The 15,701-nt window shown below is 43.0% G+C and overlaps 1 protein-coding gene across 3 annotated transcripts in view; it reads right to left on the reverse strand.

Moving 5' to 3' along the window:
* THEMIS2 (thymocyte selection associated family member 2) overlaps positions 1–15,701 on the reverse strand; it is a 184,899-nt gene that overhangs the window by 23,999 nt on the left and 145,199 nt on the right. For 2 of the 3 annotated variants that reach the window (XR_012241733.1, XM_073616256.1), the window contains exon 5: positions 12,518–12,662. Coding sequence is in view for 2 of the 3 variants with exons in the window: in XM_073616256.1 (XP_073472357.1) it covers positions 12,518–12,662 (145 nt within the window). In the remaining variant the exon portion in view is untranslated. The remainder of the gene's footprint in view (positions 1–12,517; positions 12,663–15,701) is intronic. The other variant, XM_073616257.1, reaches the window with a different exon arrangement.

A 15,701-nucleotide genomic window follows, 5' to 3' on the forward strand; every position in this document is an offset into this window, starting at 1 on the left:
AGCTTCCAGTTTTTTTTTGTCAACGTTTAGGCCCCAGTTCACACTGCTGTGACTTCCACGTGACAATGAAGCTGACATCCCAGCACGACTCTGACACGACTTGCATATGACTTCTTTAAAAGAAGTTAGAACCGAGGACAGAATTAATGTACGAAAATTCTTGTACGACAAAGGCTTTTTTTTTGTTGTTTATTGTTTCTGATCATGTGCAGTCTTTTTTGTTTCTGATATTTTTCCTACAAAAACGGTGCACATTAAATGAAAATCGTTCGTTCTGTTCCTGTACCAGAAATATTTTGGAGTTTGTCCCTATAGAAATTTTTGGCCGGAAGGTTGTCGAAAGTTGCGTACACACTATCAGGAAATCTTACGATCGTTCCTCGCACAAAAATGTTCGCACGATTTTTTTATAGTGTGTATGAGCCTTAAGGTAAGCTAAATAAAGCAAAAGCACACTATTGTTTCTGGGCCCGACAACAGGTACAAGCAACAAATAACGTATACATCTGTGGTATCGCTGCAATCGTCAGGAACAGGGGGATTTATTTTGGGTTGGTCTGTGGCAGTAGGTTATGGTAATAGCAAGAAATATACAACTACATTATTATTTCTTGTTTGTACTCTTTTTGGCCAGTTTTCCTTTGATTCCAAAAAATAAAAAATCAGGAAATACTATTACCATTTACCACCAATCGAAATCCCAGTTTGTCTTGAAAAAACAAGGTGAAGTACAATGATATGTTAAAGTGGTTATAAACCCCGTTACACCACTTTTACCTACAGGTAAGCCTATAATAAGGCATACCTGTAGGTACCGTGAATATTGAATGACAAAATCGTGGCTCCAGCCAATCACAGCACCGGAGCACACAAACCCAAAAATAACTCCGGGAGACATGTTGCCAGTCACAGCGGTGTGCAGGGACCGCTGCAACAGCTTTGATCTAAGGTAAGTATTTCATAATGATCTAGTATGTGATGCATACTAGCTCATTATGCCTTTGTCTTGCAGATTTTTTTTTTTTCAGAGTTTACAACCACTTTCAGTTTTACTAACACATGTCAAAGCTGCAAAACTTTGTTCAGGCATTAGGATTTGTTTTACCTTCATCATAAAGGGGTTAAATAGAGGAAAAATCCCACAATGGGGACAATAGTCAGATCCCTTTCACACTGAGGCAGTTTTTATTCATTTTAGCGCTAGAAATAGCCTCTGAAAAGCGCCTGAAAACTGCCTCCAATTCACAGCTGTGTATGCTTTCACACTCGGGCGGTGCTCTTGTGGGACGTTAGAAAAAGTCCTGCAAGTAGCTTCTTTGGGGTGGGTTGGGAGCGCTATTAATAGTGCTCCCAAAACGCCCCTGCCCATAGAAATGAATAGGCAGCGCTTTCAAAGCGCCTTAAAAGCGTTTTGAAAGCACTGCAAAACTAGTATTTTTATTTATTTATTTATTTTTTAAGGTCACGTGACCTAAAAAAAAAAACAGCCCGCTAGCGCTGCTAAAACGCTGCTAAAGCAGCACAAAAACTACCTGCGTTTTAGCACTGTTTTGGCGGTGCTGCAGTTTGAAAGGGGTCTCAATGTTTAAGATTCCCTTCACAGGAGAAAGTGACAACAATAAAAAAAAAAAACTGAAGTTTTAAATATTCACTTACGCAAAGTGTCAAACCTAAATGAAAAAAAGTGCAAAAAAAAAAGGTCAAAAAATGTATTGCTGCAGCTACAGTAAATGGCATGTGTACCATACATAGAAAATTAAATGTCAAGGCTGTGCTACCCTAAATTTATATATATAAATTATATATAAGGCGCTATTGGTGCATAACGTGCAATTACTTCAGTGCAAAGGTTAAATCCAATTGTAGAATATGTGCATACATAATGCGCTACAATTGTGAATAAACCTGTGTTTTGCACAAAATATTACGATGCTGGTACATAATTATATTAATAAAGTGTTCTGAAAAAAAACATCAACAAAAAAAAGTCCAAAATTGTATTCCAAACATGTTCCCAGTGAGGGAAATTCTATAGAACAGTGCTCCGTACGTATGCAGTTTTATTAACTGAAAGTCACCGTGCAAGCTCCAACCCTGGTGGGAGCTTGCACAGAGACTTGCAGTGAAAAAATCGCCAAACCAACACAGGCAATGTTGGTGTGGCAATCTCTCCCCACTGTATTCTGACAGGAGGACCACCCCCCCCGCCAGAGTACACTGATCAGTGCTCACAGCCATTGGCTGCAAGCACCGATCAGATGCTGGTTTTCCAGCATGTCTCTTCGACAAAAGCTAGTCTTCTAGCTGGCTTCTGTCGCTCAGAGTCTGAGTCGAGTGTTGGGACAAGGCCATCCAGCGCCCAGGGCGAAAATGGCAAACTGCGCCCCCCCTCCCCAGGATTGGGCCAGTAGTGGTTTAAGGTCTGTAATGTTTGTGACATGCACTGAAATAGTACTACCAGTGTTACACTCCAGCAACCTGGAGAGTTTAAAATTGGTGCACACATATCGGCTAGTGGTAGGTAGTGTCACTGGAAGGAAAGCTGTCCCAGCAGTGGTGGTGTCCCTGGGGAAAATTGTCCCTGCATCTGTAGTGTCACTGGAAGAAAAAAATGTCCCTATGTTGATGGCATGACTGGGAAGGAAATATGTCATTATGTTGTTGGTGTCAGTCTGGAGGGGAGGTGGACCCTGAAGGGTGCATGGTCCTAAAGGGATCTAGGGGGGCACTGAGGGAGTAAGGGGGGGCTGAAAGGTCTCCAAGGGCTTGTTCAGACATGCGGCTATCATTGCTTGTGTTTGACAGCTGGTGAGGGGGCCATATGTTGCTACCACCGGTTTTAACCCTAAAAATTCTGACCTACTGTGTACATTGCATACCATTTCAATTTTGCCATGTGTACAGCCCTGACTGGCATCATCTCCTTTTTCAGGTGGGTGGTTGGGGCACTAAAACACTTACCTCCCTCCCACCTGTGTGACTGAGCCCCAATGCCTTGCTTACACTTGTGCTTGAAGGGGTCATATAATAAGGTGGCTGAGCTACAGTTTTACTGTCTCCACCCTATTACGCTTCAAATGTAGCCATATGGAGTATGCACATGATGCAGCTATGATGCTATGTATCTAAAAAAAAATTAACCCAAGGTCTCATTTGGTGGGCAGTACTGCCCGCTGAACATGACCCATTTAAGTAAAGTCCATGTTAATGGAATCATGACAGCACTAAGGACTTGTGTTAAGGATTCATAGATATGTGGGGTTCCCCTTTAAGCAGCATTCCAGCCCTTTCTGTGTTCATTAAAAGTTAGAAGCTACAAAAAGCACACACTCACCTGTCCCATGATCCAGCAATGCGGCCGCCCGAGCCCTTAGTTCTCTCCCCTGACTCTGCCCAGTGCTGGCATCACAAGTGTGGGCACCCAGCTGCGACAGCTTGTGGCTTCATAGCTGGGTGCGCACTGCGCATGCGCAGGTCGTTCTGTGTGTCCTGAATGGACGAGAAATCTTCTGGGACCTGTGACATGTCCCAGAGGATTGCAGGGAGGGGGAGAGGCGGCCCGAGTGGGAGGCGGTACCTGTCAAAACTAGGTACCCACTCCCCCCCAAAAAAAAACAAATGACATGCCAAATGTGGCATGTCAGGGGGTGGAACTCCGCCTTAAATATAAATGGCACTGCTTAAGGACAGTGCACTTCTGTGTTTGTCAGAAAAGCCACAATTTTGTGCTTTTTTTCTTGACATGTAAGCACGTGAACCTAGCCTTATAGTGGGTATGTGGAGTTTAGGTGCGCTCCTGATGAATTCTATTGAACTGTGCATTTTCTGAACATGCATCAAAGATGCAGCATGCAAGACTGTGATTTGCTTTCATGAAAACACAAGTCTAATAGAATTTAATGGGATCGCACCTAAAACTGTGGATAAACTGCACATACAATCACGCTGAGGCCAAACCACAGCGCACCAGTGTGAATTCGCTATTAGGGATAAGAAAGGAGTAAATTGGTGAGGAGGCTGGGGTGGTAAGAGTATGTGTTAATGATGAGCAAAGTAATGGTGGTGTGCAGAGAATGTGCTAGGCTACATGATGGGAACAGGAGAGTTAGAAGAGCTAAAAGAAAACTGGGATGGAAAGGGTGTCAGACAGAGGGCTGTGTGGAATGCCCAGTGCTGAGATGGGAGGCTGCAGGACATGTGTACTATGTAGTGCAGATTTATGGAGGAAAAGCAGATATGATAAGAGAAAAATAAACAGAGCAGAAGAGTGTGGAGGATCGGTGCTGACTTATGCCCGTACACACAGATGGAAAATGTTCGATGGGAGCTTTTTGTCGGAAATTCCGACTGTGTGTAGGCTCCATCGGATATTTTCCATCGGAATTTCTGTCACGCAAAATTTGAGAGCTGGTTCTCAAATTTTCCGACAACAAAATACGTTGGCGGAAATTCCGATTGTGTGTACACAATTCCAACGCACAAAGTTCCACGCATAATCAAGCAGATCAAGCAGAAGCGCAGCACTGGCTATTGATCTTCATTTTTCTTGGCTTGTTGTACGTGTTGTACGTCACCTTCATCTTGACGTTCTGAATTTCTGACCAACTTTGGGTGACCGTGTGCATGCAAGACAAGTTTGAGCCAACATCCGTCGGAAAAAAAAAAACCATGGGCATTACAGGGCATTACTGTGTGATTGTGCAGGCAAGGTAGAGAGAGAGAGAGAGAGAGAGAAGTAGAAGGGGCAGAGCTCAGATAAACCAGACTAAGTGAAGGAAGAAGTGTCCCAGGAAGGAGAGCAAGTTGGGGGTGGGAGTGTAGCTTGCTGGAGGATAGCGTGATACAAAGCTGCATATAAGGCACAGTTGGATGAACGGAGAAGTTGGGGAATCAGTAGATCCTGCGGTGGATAAAAAGCACAGTCACTCCTGTCAGTGAGACAGGAGCAGCAACAGAAGCTCCCAGTGCGCTCCCTTCACCACAGACTAAGACCCCGCCCAGGGCAAGTTACACCCCTTGTACTGGCCCTGGGTCATACTGCTGTGCACACTGACCAAAAGTCATCCAGTTCCTTCTGAACTGGCTGATTTTCAGACAGTGTGTACCTAGCTTTAGACGAGTTTAAAATAATAGTTTCTATTGAACAACAATGGGAAGATCCTTGAAAAAGTATTCATACCCCTTGACATTTTCCACATTTTGTCATGTTACAACCAAAAACGTAAATGTATTTTATTGGGATTTTATGTGATAGACCAACACAGTGGCACATACAGTGGGGATGGAAAGTATTCAAACCCCCTTAAATTTTTCACTCTTTGTTATATTGCAGCCATTTGCTAAAATCATTTAAGTTATTTTTTTTTCCTCATTAATGTACACACATCACCCCATATTGACAGAAAAACACAGAATTGTTGACATTTTTGCAGATTTATTAAAAAAGAAAAACTGAAATGTCACATGGTCCTAAGTATTCAGACCCTTTGCTCAGTATTTAGTAGAAGCGCCCTTTTGATCTAATACAGCTACGAGTCTTTTTGGGAAAGATGCAACAAGTTTTTCACACCTGGATTTGGGGATCCTCTGCCATTCCTCCTTGCAGATCCTCTCCAGTTCTGTCAGGTTGGATGGTAAACGTTGGTGGACAGCCATTTTTAGGTCTCTCCAGAGACGCTCAATTGGGTTTAAGTCAGGGCTCTGGCTGGGCCATTCAAGAACAGTCACAGAGTTGTTGTGAAGCCACTCCTTGGTTATTTTAGCTGTGTGCTTAGGGTCATTGTCTTGTTGGAAGGTAAACCTTCGGCCCAGTCTGAGGTCCTGAGCACTCTGGAGAAGGTTTTCATCCAGGATATCCCTGTACTTGGCCGCATTCATCTTTCCCTCGATTGCAACCAGTCGTCCTGTCCCTGCAGCTGAAAAACACCCCCACAGCATGATGCTGCCACCACCATGCTTCACTGCTGGGACTGTATTGGACAGGTGATGAGCAGTGCCTGATTTTCTCCACACATACCACTTAGAATTAAGGCCAAAAAGTTCTATCTTGGTCTCATCAGACCAAAGAATCTTATTTCTCACCATCTTGGAGTCATTCAGGTGTTTTTTAGCGAACTCCATGCTTCCGTCGAGAGGCTTCCGTCGAGCCACTCTGCCATAAAGCCCCAACTGGTGGAGGGCTGCAGTGATGGTTGACTTTCTACAACTTTCTCCCATCTCCCGACTGCATCTCTGGAGCTCAGCCACAGTGATCTTTGGGTTCTTCTTTACCTCTTTCACCAAGGCTCTTCTCCCCCGATAGCTCAGTTTGGCCGGACAGCCAGCTCTAGGAAGGGTTCTGGTCGTCCCAAACGTCTTCCATTTAAGGATTATGGAGGCCACTGTGCTCTTAGGAACCTTAAGTGCAGCAGAAATTTTTTTGTAACCTTGGCCAGATCTGTGCCTTGCCACAATTCTGTCTCTGAGCTCTTCAGGCAGTTCCTTTGACCTCATGATTCTCATTTGCTCTGACATGCACTGTGAGCTGTAAGGTCTTATATCGACAGGTGTGTGGCTTTTCTAATCAAGTCCAATCAGTATAATCAAACACAGCTGGATTCAAATGAAGGTGTAGAACCATCTCAAGGATGATCAGAAGAAATGGATAGCATTTAAATATATGAGTGTCACAGCAAAGGGTCTGAATACTTAAGACCATGTGATATTTCAGTTTTTCTATTTTAATAAATCTGCAAAAATGTCAACAATTCTGTGTTTTTCTGTCAATATGGGGTGCTGTGTGTACATTAATGAGGAAAAAAAATGAACTTAAATGATTTTAGCAAATGGCTGCAATATAACAAAGAGTGAAAAATTTAAGGGGGTCTGAATACTTTCTGTCCCCACTGTAATTGTGAAGTGGAAGGAAAATGATAAATGGTTTTCAAAATGTTTTACAAATAAATATGTAAAAAATGTGGCGTGCATTTGTATTAAGCCCCCTTTATTCTGATACCCCTAGCTAAATTCTAGTGGAACCAATTACCTTTAGAAGTCGCCTAATTAGTAAATAGAGTCCACCTTTGTGCAATTTAATCTCAGTATAAATATAGCTGTCCTGTGATGCCTTCAGAGATTTGTTAGAGAACATTAGTGAACAAACAGCATAATAAAGGCCAAGGAACACACCAGACAGGTCAGGGATAAAGTTGTGGAGAAGTTTAAAGCAGGGTTAGATTCTAAAAAAAATATTCCAAGCTTTGAACATCTCATGGAGCACTGTTCAATCCATCATTCGAAAATGGAAAGAGTATAGCACAACTGCAAACCTACCAAGACATGGCTATCCTGACAGGCCAGGCAAGGAGAACATTCATCAGAGAAGCAGCCAAGAGGTCCATGGTAACTCTGGAGGAGCTTCAGAAATCCACAGCTCAGATGGGAGGAACTGTCCACAGGACAACCATTAGTTGTGCACTCTACAAATCTGGCATTTATGGAAGAGTGGCAGGAAGAAAGCCATTGTTGAAAGAAAGCCATAAGAAGTCCTGTTTGCAGTTTGCGAGAAGCCATGCGGGGGACACAGCAAATATGTGAAGAAGGTGCTCTGGTCAGATGAGACCAAAATGGAACTTTTTGGACTTAAAGCAAAACGCTATGTGTGGCAGAAAACTAACACTGCACATCACCCTGAATACACCACCCCCACCGTGAAACATGGTGGTGGCAGCATCATGTTGTGGGGATGCTTTTCTTCAGCAGAGACAGGGAAGCTGGTCAGAGATGATGGAAAGATGGATGGAGCCAAATACAGGGCAATCTTAGAGGAACACCGGTAAAGCTGCGTACACACGGCCGGACTTCCCGACAGAAAAAGATGGGAACTTTTGGTCGGACATTCCGATCGTGTGTATGCCCCATCAGACTTTTTCTGTCTGCATTTCCGATGGACTCAGCTATAGAACATGTTCTAAATCTTTCCGTCGGAAATGCCAGCGGAGTTTAGCCTGTTGGCAAGTCCGGCCGTGTGTGCGCGTCATTTGAGTCTGTAAAAGACTTCACCTTCCAGCAGGACAATGACCCTAAACATACAGCCAGAGCTATAATGGAATGGTTAAGATCAAAGCATATTTATGTGTTAGAATGGTCCAGTCAAAGTCCAGACCTAAATCCAATTGAGAATCTGTGGCAAGACTTGAAAATTGCAGTTCACAGATGCTCACCACCCAATCTGACAGGGCTTGAGCTATTTTGCAAAGAAGAATAAGCAAAAATTTCACTCTCTAGATGTGCAAAGCTGGTAGAGACATATTCCAAAAAGACTTGCAGCTGTAATTGCAGCGAAAGGTGGTAATACAAAGTATTGACTCAGGGGGGGCGGGATACAAATGCACGCCACACTTTTCACATATTTATTTGTAAAAAATTAGAAAATTATTTAGAGTCCTCTCACATTGCAGTCTTCTAGTGGGGCGCTTTTAACCCCCGCTAGTGGCCGAGTAAAGGGTTAAATGCGCCTGTGTAGTGCCGCTGCTGAAGTGCTTTGCAGGTGCTTTGGCAGTGGTGCCCATTCATTTCAATGGGCAGGAGCGGTGGAGGAGCAGTGTATACACTGCTCCTCCACCGCCCCAAAGATTCTGCTTGCAGGACTTTTTTTAACGTCCTGCCAGTGCAGCGCCCTAGTGTGAAAACACTAGGGCTTTCACACTGGGACTGCAGATGAGGCATTTTTCGAGAGCTTTACAGGAGCTATTTTTAGCGCTAAAGTGCCTGATAAACGCCTCCAGTGTGAAAGGGGTCTTATTAAATTCCTTCCACTTCACAATTATGTGCCACTTTGTGTTGGTCTATCACATACAATCCCAATAAAATACATTTACGTTTTTGGTTGTAAAATGACAAAATGTGGAAACTTTCAAGGTGTATGAATACTTTTTCAAGGCACTGTATGTTACTGAATAAATATTTACTAAGGTATGACTAGCCTTAATAAAATTTGCTTGTAACTGCTTTGGTTTTTGCACCATTGCATGCTTACTGAACAGAAAAAAAAATGACATAAAGCTTGGCTGGCTAAGCTATAATGCATGGGTTTTTTTTATAACAAAAAAATTTTGAGCAATGTGAATGCTAGTTTGCTGGTATTAGTGAAAATAACACTTGTTATGCCAAATATTGATGTTATACATTTATAATTTTAACCTATAGTTCAATATACAATGCAGATATGGAACAATTATTGTTATGTCTGTTACGCAAAAACTTTAAATGGTAAAAGGGTGTTGGTCAAATTGCATCACCTCTGCTTATACTTTACAGTGACCCTCTCTTTTGCCAATGAAGGCCAGTGTAAAAAAGTCACTTAACACCTCCCTCCCCAGCAGCATGTATTCACCTTTTCTTTGCTCCCCTACTACTCAGCCGCCTGGAGCAAATAACTGGAACTTTCAGGTATGGGTGAACATGTGACTCATTACCCTTCCCCCAAGTGACAGTGCTGGTCATAGCTGAGAACTTTTGGCTGGAATCTCAAATCTCTGGCTGCCTGCTGACTGACAAAAGGGACACTAAAGTTACTCATGTCAGACAATGGAGGGCCCAGGATAGCTGCTGGAGCGATGCTCTTTTCTTTTTCCTCCTCCTATGGCAAGTAGGGTGGGTGGAAGAGGCCAAACAGCCCACTCAGAGCAGACCTTTTCTCAGTAAAGACACCTGCTAAGGAGTGAGGGTGAACTGCCTTTCCTCCTGTCTCTCCCTTTCATGTGACATATCACATGACCAGAGATGGGAACAAGAGCTGCTTCCATTCCTGGATGGGTGCCCATAATGAGAGGAAGTCTGTAATGTAAGTGCACAGAGGGTGGAGGGGGCACACCAGCCCCAGAACCCTTTTCCTTTCCTCAAATTTGCTCCCTTGAACCCCTTTCCCCTCAGATCCACCTAACCCCCCTCACCAAAGATAGCGCCCCTTCATACCAGTGGCACCAATGCCAGGGCAGTCTTCCTTACACCTTACAAACTTTAACATTTGAACATAGCACAGCTCAAATTCATTGGTTAGTGCTCAAAATCCTGCATTTGACCTGCTTGCCTGCAAACAAACACTGACTGTCAACTTTATTAGGTACAACTTGCTAGTACCAGGTTGGACCCCTTTTTGCCTTCAGAACATCCTTCATACTTTATGGCATAGATTCAACAAGGTGTTGGAAACATTCATGAGAGATTTTGGTCCCTATTGACATGAGCATCACGCAGTGGCTGCAGATTTGTTGGCTGCACATCCATGATGCAAATCTTCCTTTCCACAACATCCCAAAGTTGCTCTATTGGATTGAGATCTGGTGACTGTGGAGGCCATTGGAGTACAGTGAACTCATTGTCATGTTCAAGAAACCAGTTTGAGATGATTTAAGCTTTGTGACATGGTGCATTACCCTGCTAGAAGTAGCCTTTAGAAGATGGATACACTGTAGACATAAAGGGATAACCATGATCAGCAACAATACTCAGGTAGGCTGTGGTGTTTAAACGATGCTCAATACTGTAATGGTGTGGGGTACTAAGTGGCACCCCACACCATTACACCACCAACAGCAGCCTGAACCGTTGATACAAGGCAGGATGGATCCATGCTTTCATGTTGTGTACACCAAATTTTGACCCTTCCATCTGAATGTCACAGCTGAAATCAAGGCTTATCAGATCAGGCAACATTTTCCCTATCTTCTATTGTCCAAATTTGGTGAGCCTGTGTGAATTGTAGCCTCAGTTTCCTGTTCTTAGCTGACAGGAGTAGCACCCAGTATAGCCCATCTGCTTCAAGGTTCGATGGGTTGAACATTCAGAGATGGTATTCTGCATACCTTGGTTGTAACGAGTGGTTATTTGAGTTACTATTCCCTTTCTATCATCTCAAACCAGTCTGCTCATTCTCCTCTGACATCTGACATCAACAAGGAATATTCGTTTATAAAACTGCCACTCACTGGATATTTTCTCTTTTTTGGACCATTCTCTGTAAACCCCAGTGATTGTTGTGCGTGAAAATCCCAGTAGATCAGCAGTTTTTGAAATACCCAGACCAGCCTGCCTGGCACCAACAACCATGCTACGTTCAAAGTCACTTAAATCCCCATTATTCCCCATTCTGAGGCTGTGTTTAAATTTCAGCAAGTCCTCTTCACCATGTCTAGATGCCTAAATGCAATGAGTTGCTCCAATGTGATTGGCTGATTAGCAATTTGTGATACCAAGCAATTAAACAGGTGTATCTAATAAAGTGCCCAGTGAGAGTGTATGCTGTGTTCAGAGAAACAGTAAGTCATACAAGGCCTCAAAATTGTCATCTACACTGTATGACTAAGGTAATTGGGAATCTGCTGACCTATGTGCATTTTAAAACATGTGTCAGATGTAGATAATCAATGCCCTACTACTTTTAGCATGGCCCATAGCAAGCACTGCTATTAGATCCAACTTTTGCACCAATGGTGTCCCGGGGGGGGGGGGGGCAGAGGGGGCCCTGACCCCCCCCCCAACATTATGCTGTGCCCCACCAAAAATTTTTTTTTTTTTTTTTTTTTACAAAAAGGCAATGTCTAAGAGGGAGAGAGTCCCCAGTCAGCTCCTGCGGGTGATTCCTCCCCTGTCCCTCTGCTCGCTGACACTGCATAATGCGAGCGCTCACACAACCACGGCCGCCCGATCTGCTCCTTCCCCTGCATCCTCATTGGCAGGGAGAAGAGCGAGTTGCAGGAAGGACTCCACCAGGACTCTCAGTTACTGAAAAAACAGACTGATTTCTCCCATCCTTAGGACAGGAGAACCAGCCTGTAAATTCCAAGAGATGCCAGACCAGCGCTGTCAATAGCAGGGGCAGGACAGCAAGAGGAGGCTGGGGAACCCCACAGTGGCAGAACACCAGGGCCTGGTGGCAAGAAAACCTTTGCAACCCTGATAGTTCTCCCACTGCTTTGGATCCTTATATTTTCTTGGTATGCTGGTGACATATATCTCTTGTTTTCTGCCACCCTGGGGGGCCTCAATACAGTAGGAAGGGAGCTCACTGCAGAACATGTGAAAGGGCCGTTGTGGGGTCGTAGTAAAGGGCCCCAGGATATATATATATATATATATATATATATATATATATATGTATATAATTGCATTTTATAGTTGCCCCCCTACTTTTGTCCCTGTCCCCCCATGTGCCCCCCCCAAATATGAAAGCTGGAGACACCACTGTTTTGCACCACTTCCAATCTGAGACTCACTGACTTAAAAAATGTCCAGGTAGGCTGCTGAATCCTTGTTTGGCCCAGCACTGTGTAAGCCAGCAGGCCCTAGCCCTGTGTAAGTTCTGACAAGTCATCTTGGAGCTTACACAAGGCTTTCTTTCTTAAATCCTGGCAGCCAAGAAGAGCAGGGTTGAAGCAAGATGTTAATATATGTTGCTGGGCAGGAGGAATGTTAGGTAACACTTTTGCTTTGCCATGCATGGGTACTTAAAAGGGTCACTATAAGGACATTAACACACCTTTTTGTTTTCCCGTATTCCTTTTTGGCATGGGTATGTACTCATTACCCCTCAGTAATTTACATATCTCACCAGCTGTTTTACTGTCTTCTGAAAAGCTCTTCTGATGGGGCACTGGTGGTTTAGCAAGGGTGTCTGGAGTATTCTGAAATGGAAAACAGATAATCCTGAGAATATTGCAAATAGGTTTATAATGATTTTTTTTAACTTTGAAATTTTGTATTAAATGTTCATGGTATATAAGACATACATAGTAGTTGTATACAAAGTAGTTGTACAGAAAAGAAAAGAATACAGATTACATGGAGCAAAAAGTAAAAGTAGGCTGTGGATCCTTGGTTCGTTACATTAACAGTTGAGACCATAAGATATGTCAGGGTTCCCAATAAGACAGGTTGAGTCTTCAGAAATTGAGGGAGAAGCCTGTCACCCCTTTTGGGAGCATACTGTGAGCAGGCTTGCTAGTTACCCTCTCAGGAACTGCGTTTATGACCCGGAAGGCAGTTACTCTAAATAGATCATGCAGTATAATCAATACCGTAGTTCCGAAACCAAGTAACACTAACTCTAATGCCCTGTACACGCGGTCGGATTTTCCGATGGAAAATGTGTGATAGGACCTTGTTGTTGGAAATTCCGACCGTGTGTGGGCTCCATCACACATTTTCCATCGGAATTTCTGACACACAAAGTTTGAGAGCTTGCTATAAAATTTTCCGACAACAAAATCCGTTGTTGGAAATTCCGATCGTGTGTACACAAATCCGACGCACAAAGTGCCACGCATGCTCAGAGTAAATTAAGAGACAAAAGCTATTGGCTACTGCCCCATTTATAGTCCCGACGTACGTGTTTTATGTCACCACATTTAGAACGATCGGATTTTCCGAAAACTTTGTGTGACCGTGTGTATGCAAGACAAGTTTGAGCCAACATCCGTTGGAAAAAATCCATGGATTTTGTTGTCGGAATGTCCCATCAATGTCCGACCGTGTGTACGGGGCATTACAATTCTAAGTACCGTATTTATCGGCATATAACACGCGCCGGTGTATACACGCACTCCAATTTAAGAGGGAAGTTTCAGGAAAGAAAAACACTTTGAAGCAAAATAATGGTCAGTGAGAATCAATGCAGCCTGATTAGGGCCCATCTGCAGCCTCAATGCAGCCTAATCTGCGCCCATCTGCAGCTTCAGTGCAGCCTGTTCTGTGCCCATCTGCAGCCTGTTCTGCGCCCATCTGCCCCATTAATGTAGCTCACCATCTCTCATAGGAAATCACCGAGCCGTCATCTGTTTACTCGGCTCTCAGTCGGCAGTCACATACACAGTCCCGCCTCCGCCGTTGACATTGGACCAGCTCCTGTGATAGACAGAACACTGGTCCAATGCCGGTGGCGGGACTGTGTGTGTGACATGTGAGCCGAGTGGAGAGGAGATGATGGCTCTGTGATTTCCGGCAGCACTCGTCCCCCTCCTTCCCTTCCGAGGTATGCTGTCGGCTTATAACACGCACCAACGATTTTCCCCCTACTTTCAGGGGAAAATAGTGCATATTATACACAGATAAATACAGTATGTACTAGCTGAAATTCAAATTGCTTATACTAAATCTTAATATTAAACATAGTAATTCTTCATTTTTATAGCTAAAGTCATTAATCCCCTTGCACTGTTACAGCTATAGCACCCTAGACGCGTTGTACTTTTTCAATAACTGAGTGTTGTAAGTATCATCAACCTTAACACTAGAGGTTATCTTGGATAGTTAACCAAATGTCCCAATAATGATTTTTTTTTTAACGAAAAGTTTGCAGTAACAGTTCCCATACACACAAGTTCCCTTTCAAAGGAAGTTAACAGTGATAAAAAGATCAATTTGGCTGCACAACACAATTTGACTAAGCACTGGCCAGAAGCAACCAGAAGGAAGTAAGTCTGACCATAACGATATTTACACATATAGCAGAGCCATTCGAAATTTTGCAGATACTTGATATCACTTCATTACTTAATCAGAGCTAAAAATGAGTAAGATAGAGATGGTTATGGAGATAATTCTTTGCTCACAGTTGGTGCGGTCCCTGAAACTGCTGATAAAATAAACTTTAGATTGCTTATAGGCAGCACAGGCTACAAAGTAGCTTTTCCACATATTCCTTTTGGACACTGATCTTTTCCCCAATTACAGAAATACAGTGCTCTTGAAAAAGTTAATCAAACCAGTCTGAATATTATATGCCATATTAGAGCCTGCAAAATAATAAAACATTAAACATTAAAAGAAGTACTAGGGGTGCTGCACTGGGTACCAAAGACTTTGTGCAAACAGGCTCTTGTGATGGAAATCTGGCCCTGGGACTTATTTTGTGCATTTAGCAGGGTCTAATAATTTATTCCTAGTGGAACTGAATTGAGTTGTTTTTCCCAATCCAATTAAGAAGACTTTAAACATGTTCACAAATTATGCTAACATAGGTAAAAGAGTGCATTTTGCACTGTTTGAAAGGAAAGTCCACAATTCCAGCACCCTCACTGCCCACTAAAAGATGATATAGAGAGACTTTCAAATTGCAGTTGTTGGTTTTCAAAGGTAAGTGCAAGTGAAACCATAGGTAAGAGAGCTGTTAATGTTGAGTGAGAAGAGACGATCCGTGGCATCACTGGCCTGACAAGAAGACTGACTGCGGGAAAAGGTAACAGGGTGGGCACTTATAGCCAGAGTTTTTCTTTAAGCAGCAGACTGTCTAAGTGCATGTCCTAAAGAAGGACTGAGTCTAAACCATGAGACACTTTGATGCTGCTAATGACAACATTTTTAAACAATGTTTCACTTATATAAGATTAAAAAAACATATTTTACAACTACGTATTCCTTATAATATCCATACACATTACATATGGAAAATGTACCTTAATGGAACTTTGGGGACAGCCCAAAGCGGGTGCCTTTGTTTTACTTCCACTATTAGAGGAAAATTTCCATTTCAAATTTCCACTGAAAGATTATGTGTTCAAGACTACCAGGTAGTTACACAGATGTATCAATTAGAAAGATACACAAAGAATTACAATAATGGCAGTTTAAAACCAATTTCAAAGCCTGCACCAGCCTGGCCTGTCATATTAAAAAAAATTATCAGGCATGCAATGAGATACTAAATTAAAGAGAAGTAACAGGCT

This window comes from Aquarana catesbeiana, linkage group LG02 (assembly GCF_042186555.1).
Source record: "Aquarana catesbeiana isolate 2022-GZ linkage group LG02, ASM4218655v1, whole genome shotgun sequence".
NCBI lineage: Eukaryota > Metazoa > Chordata > Amphibia > Anura > Ranidae > Aquarana > Aquarana catesbeiana.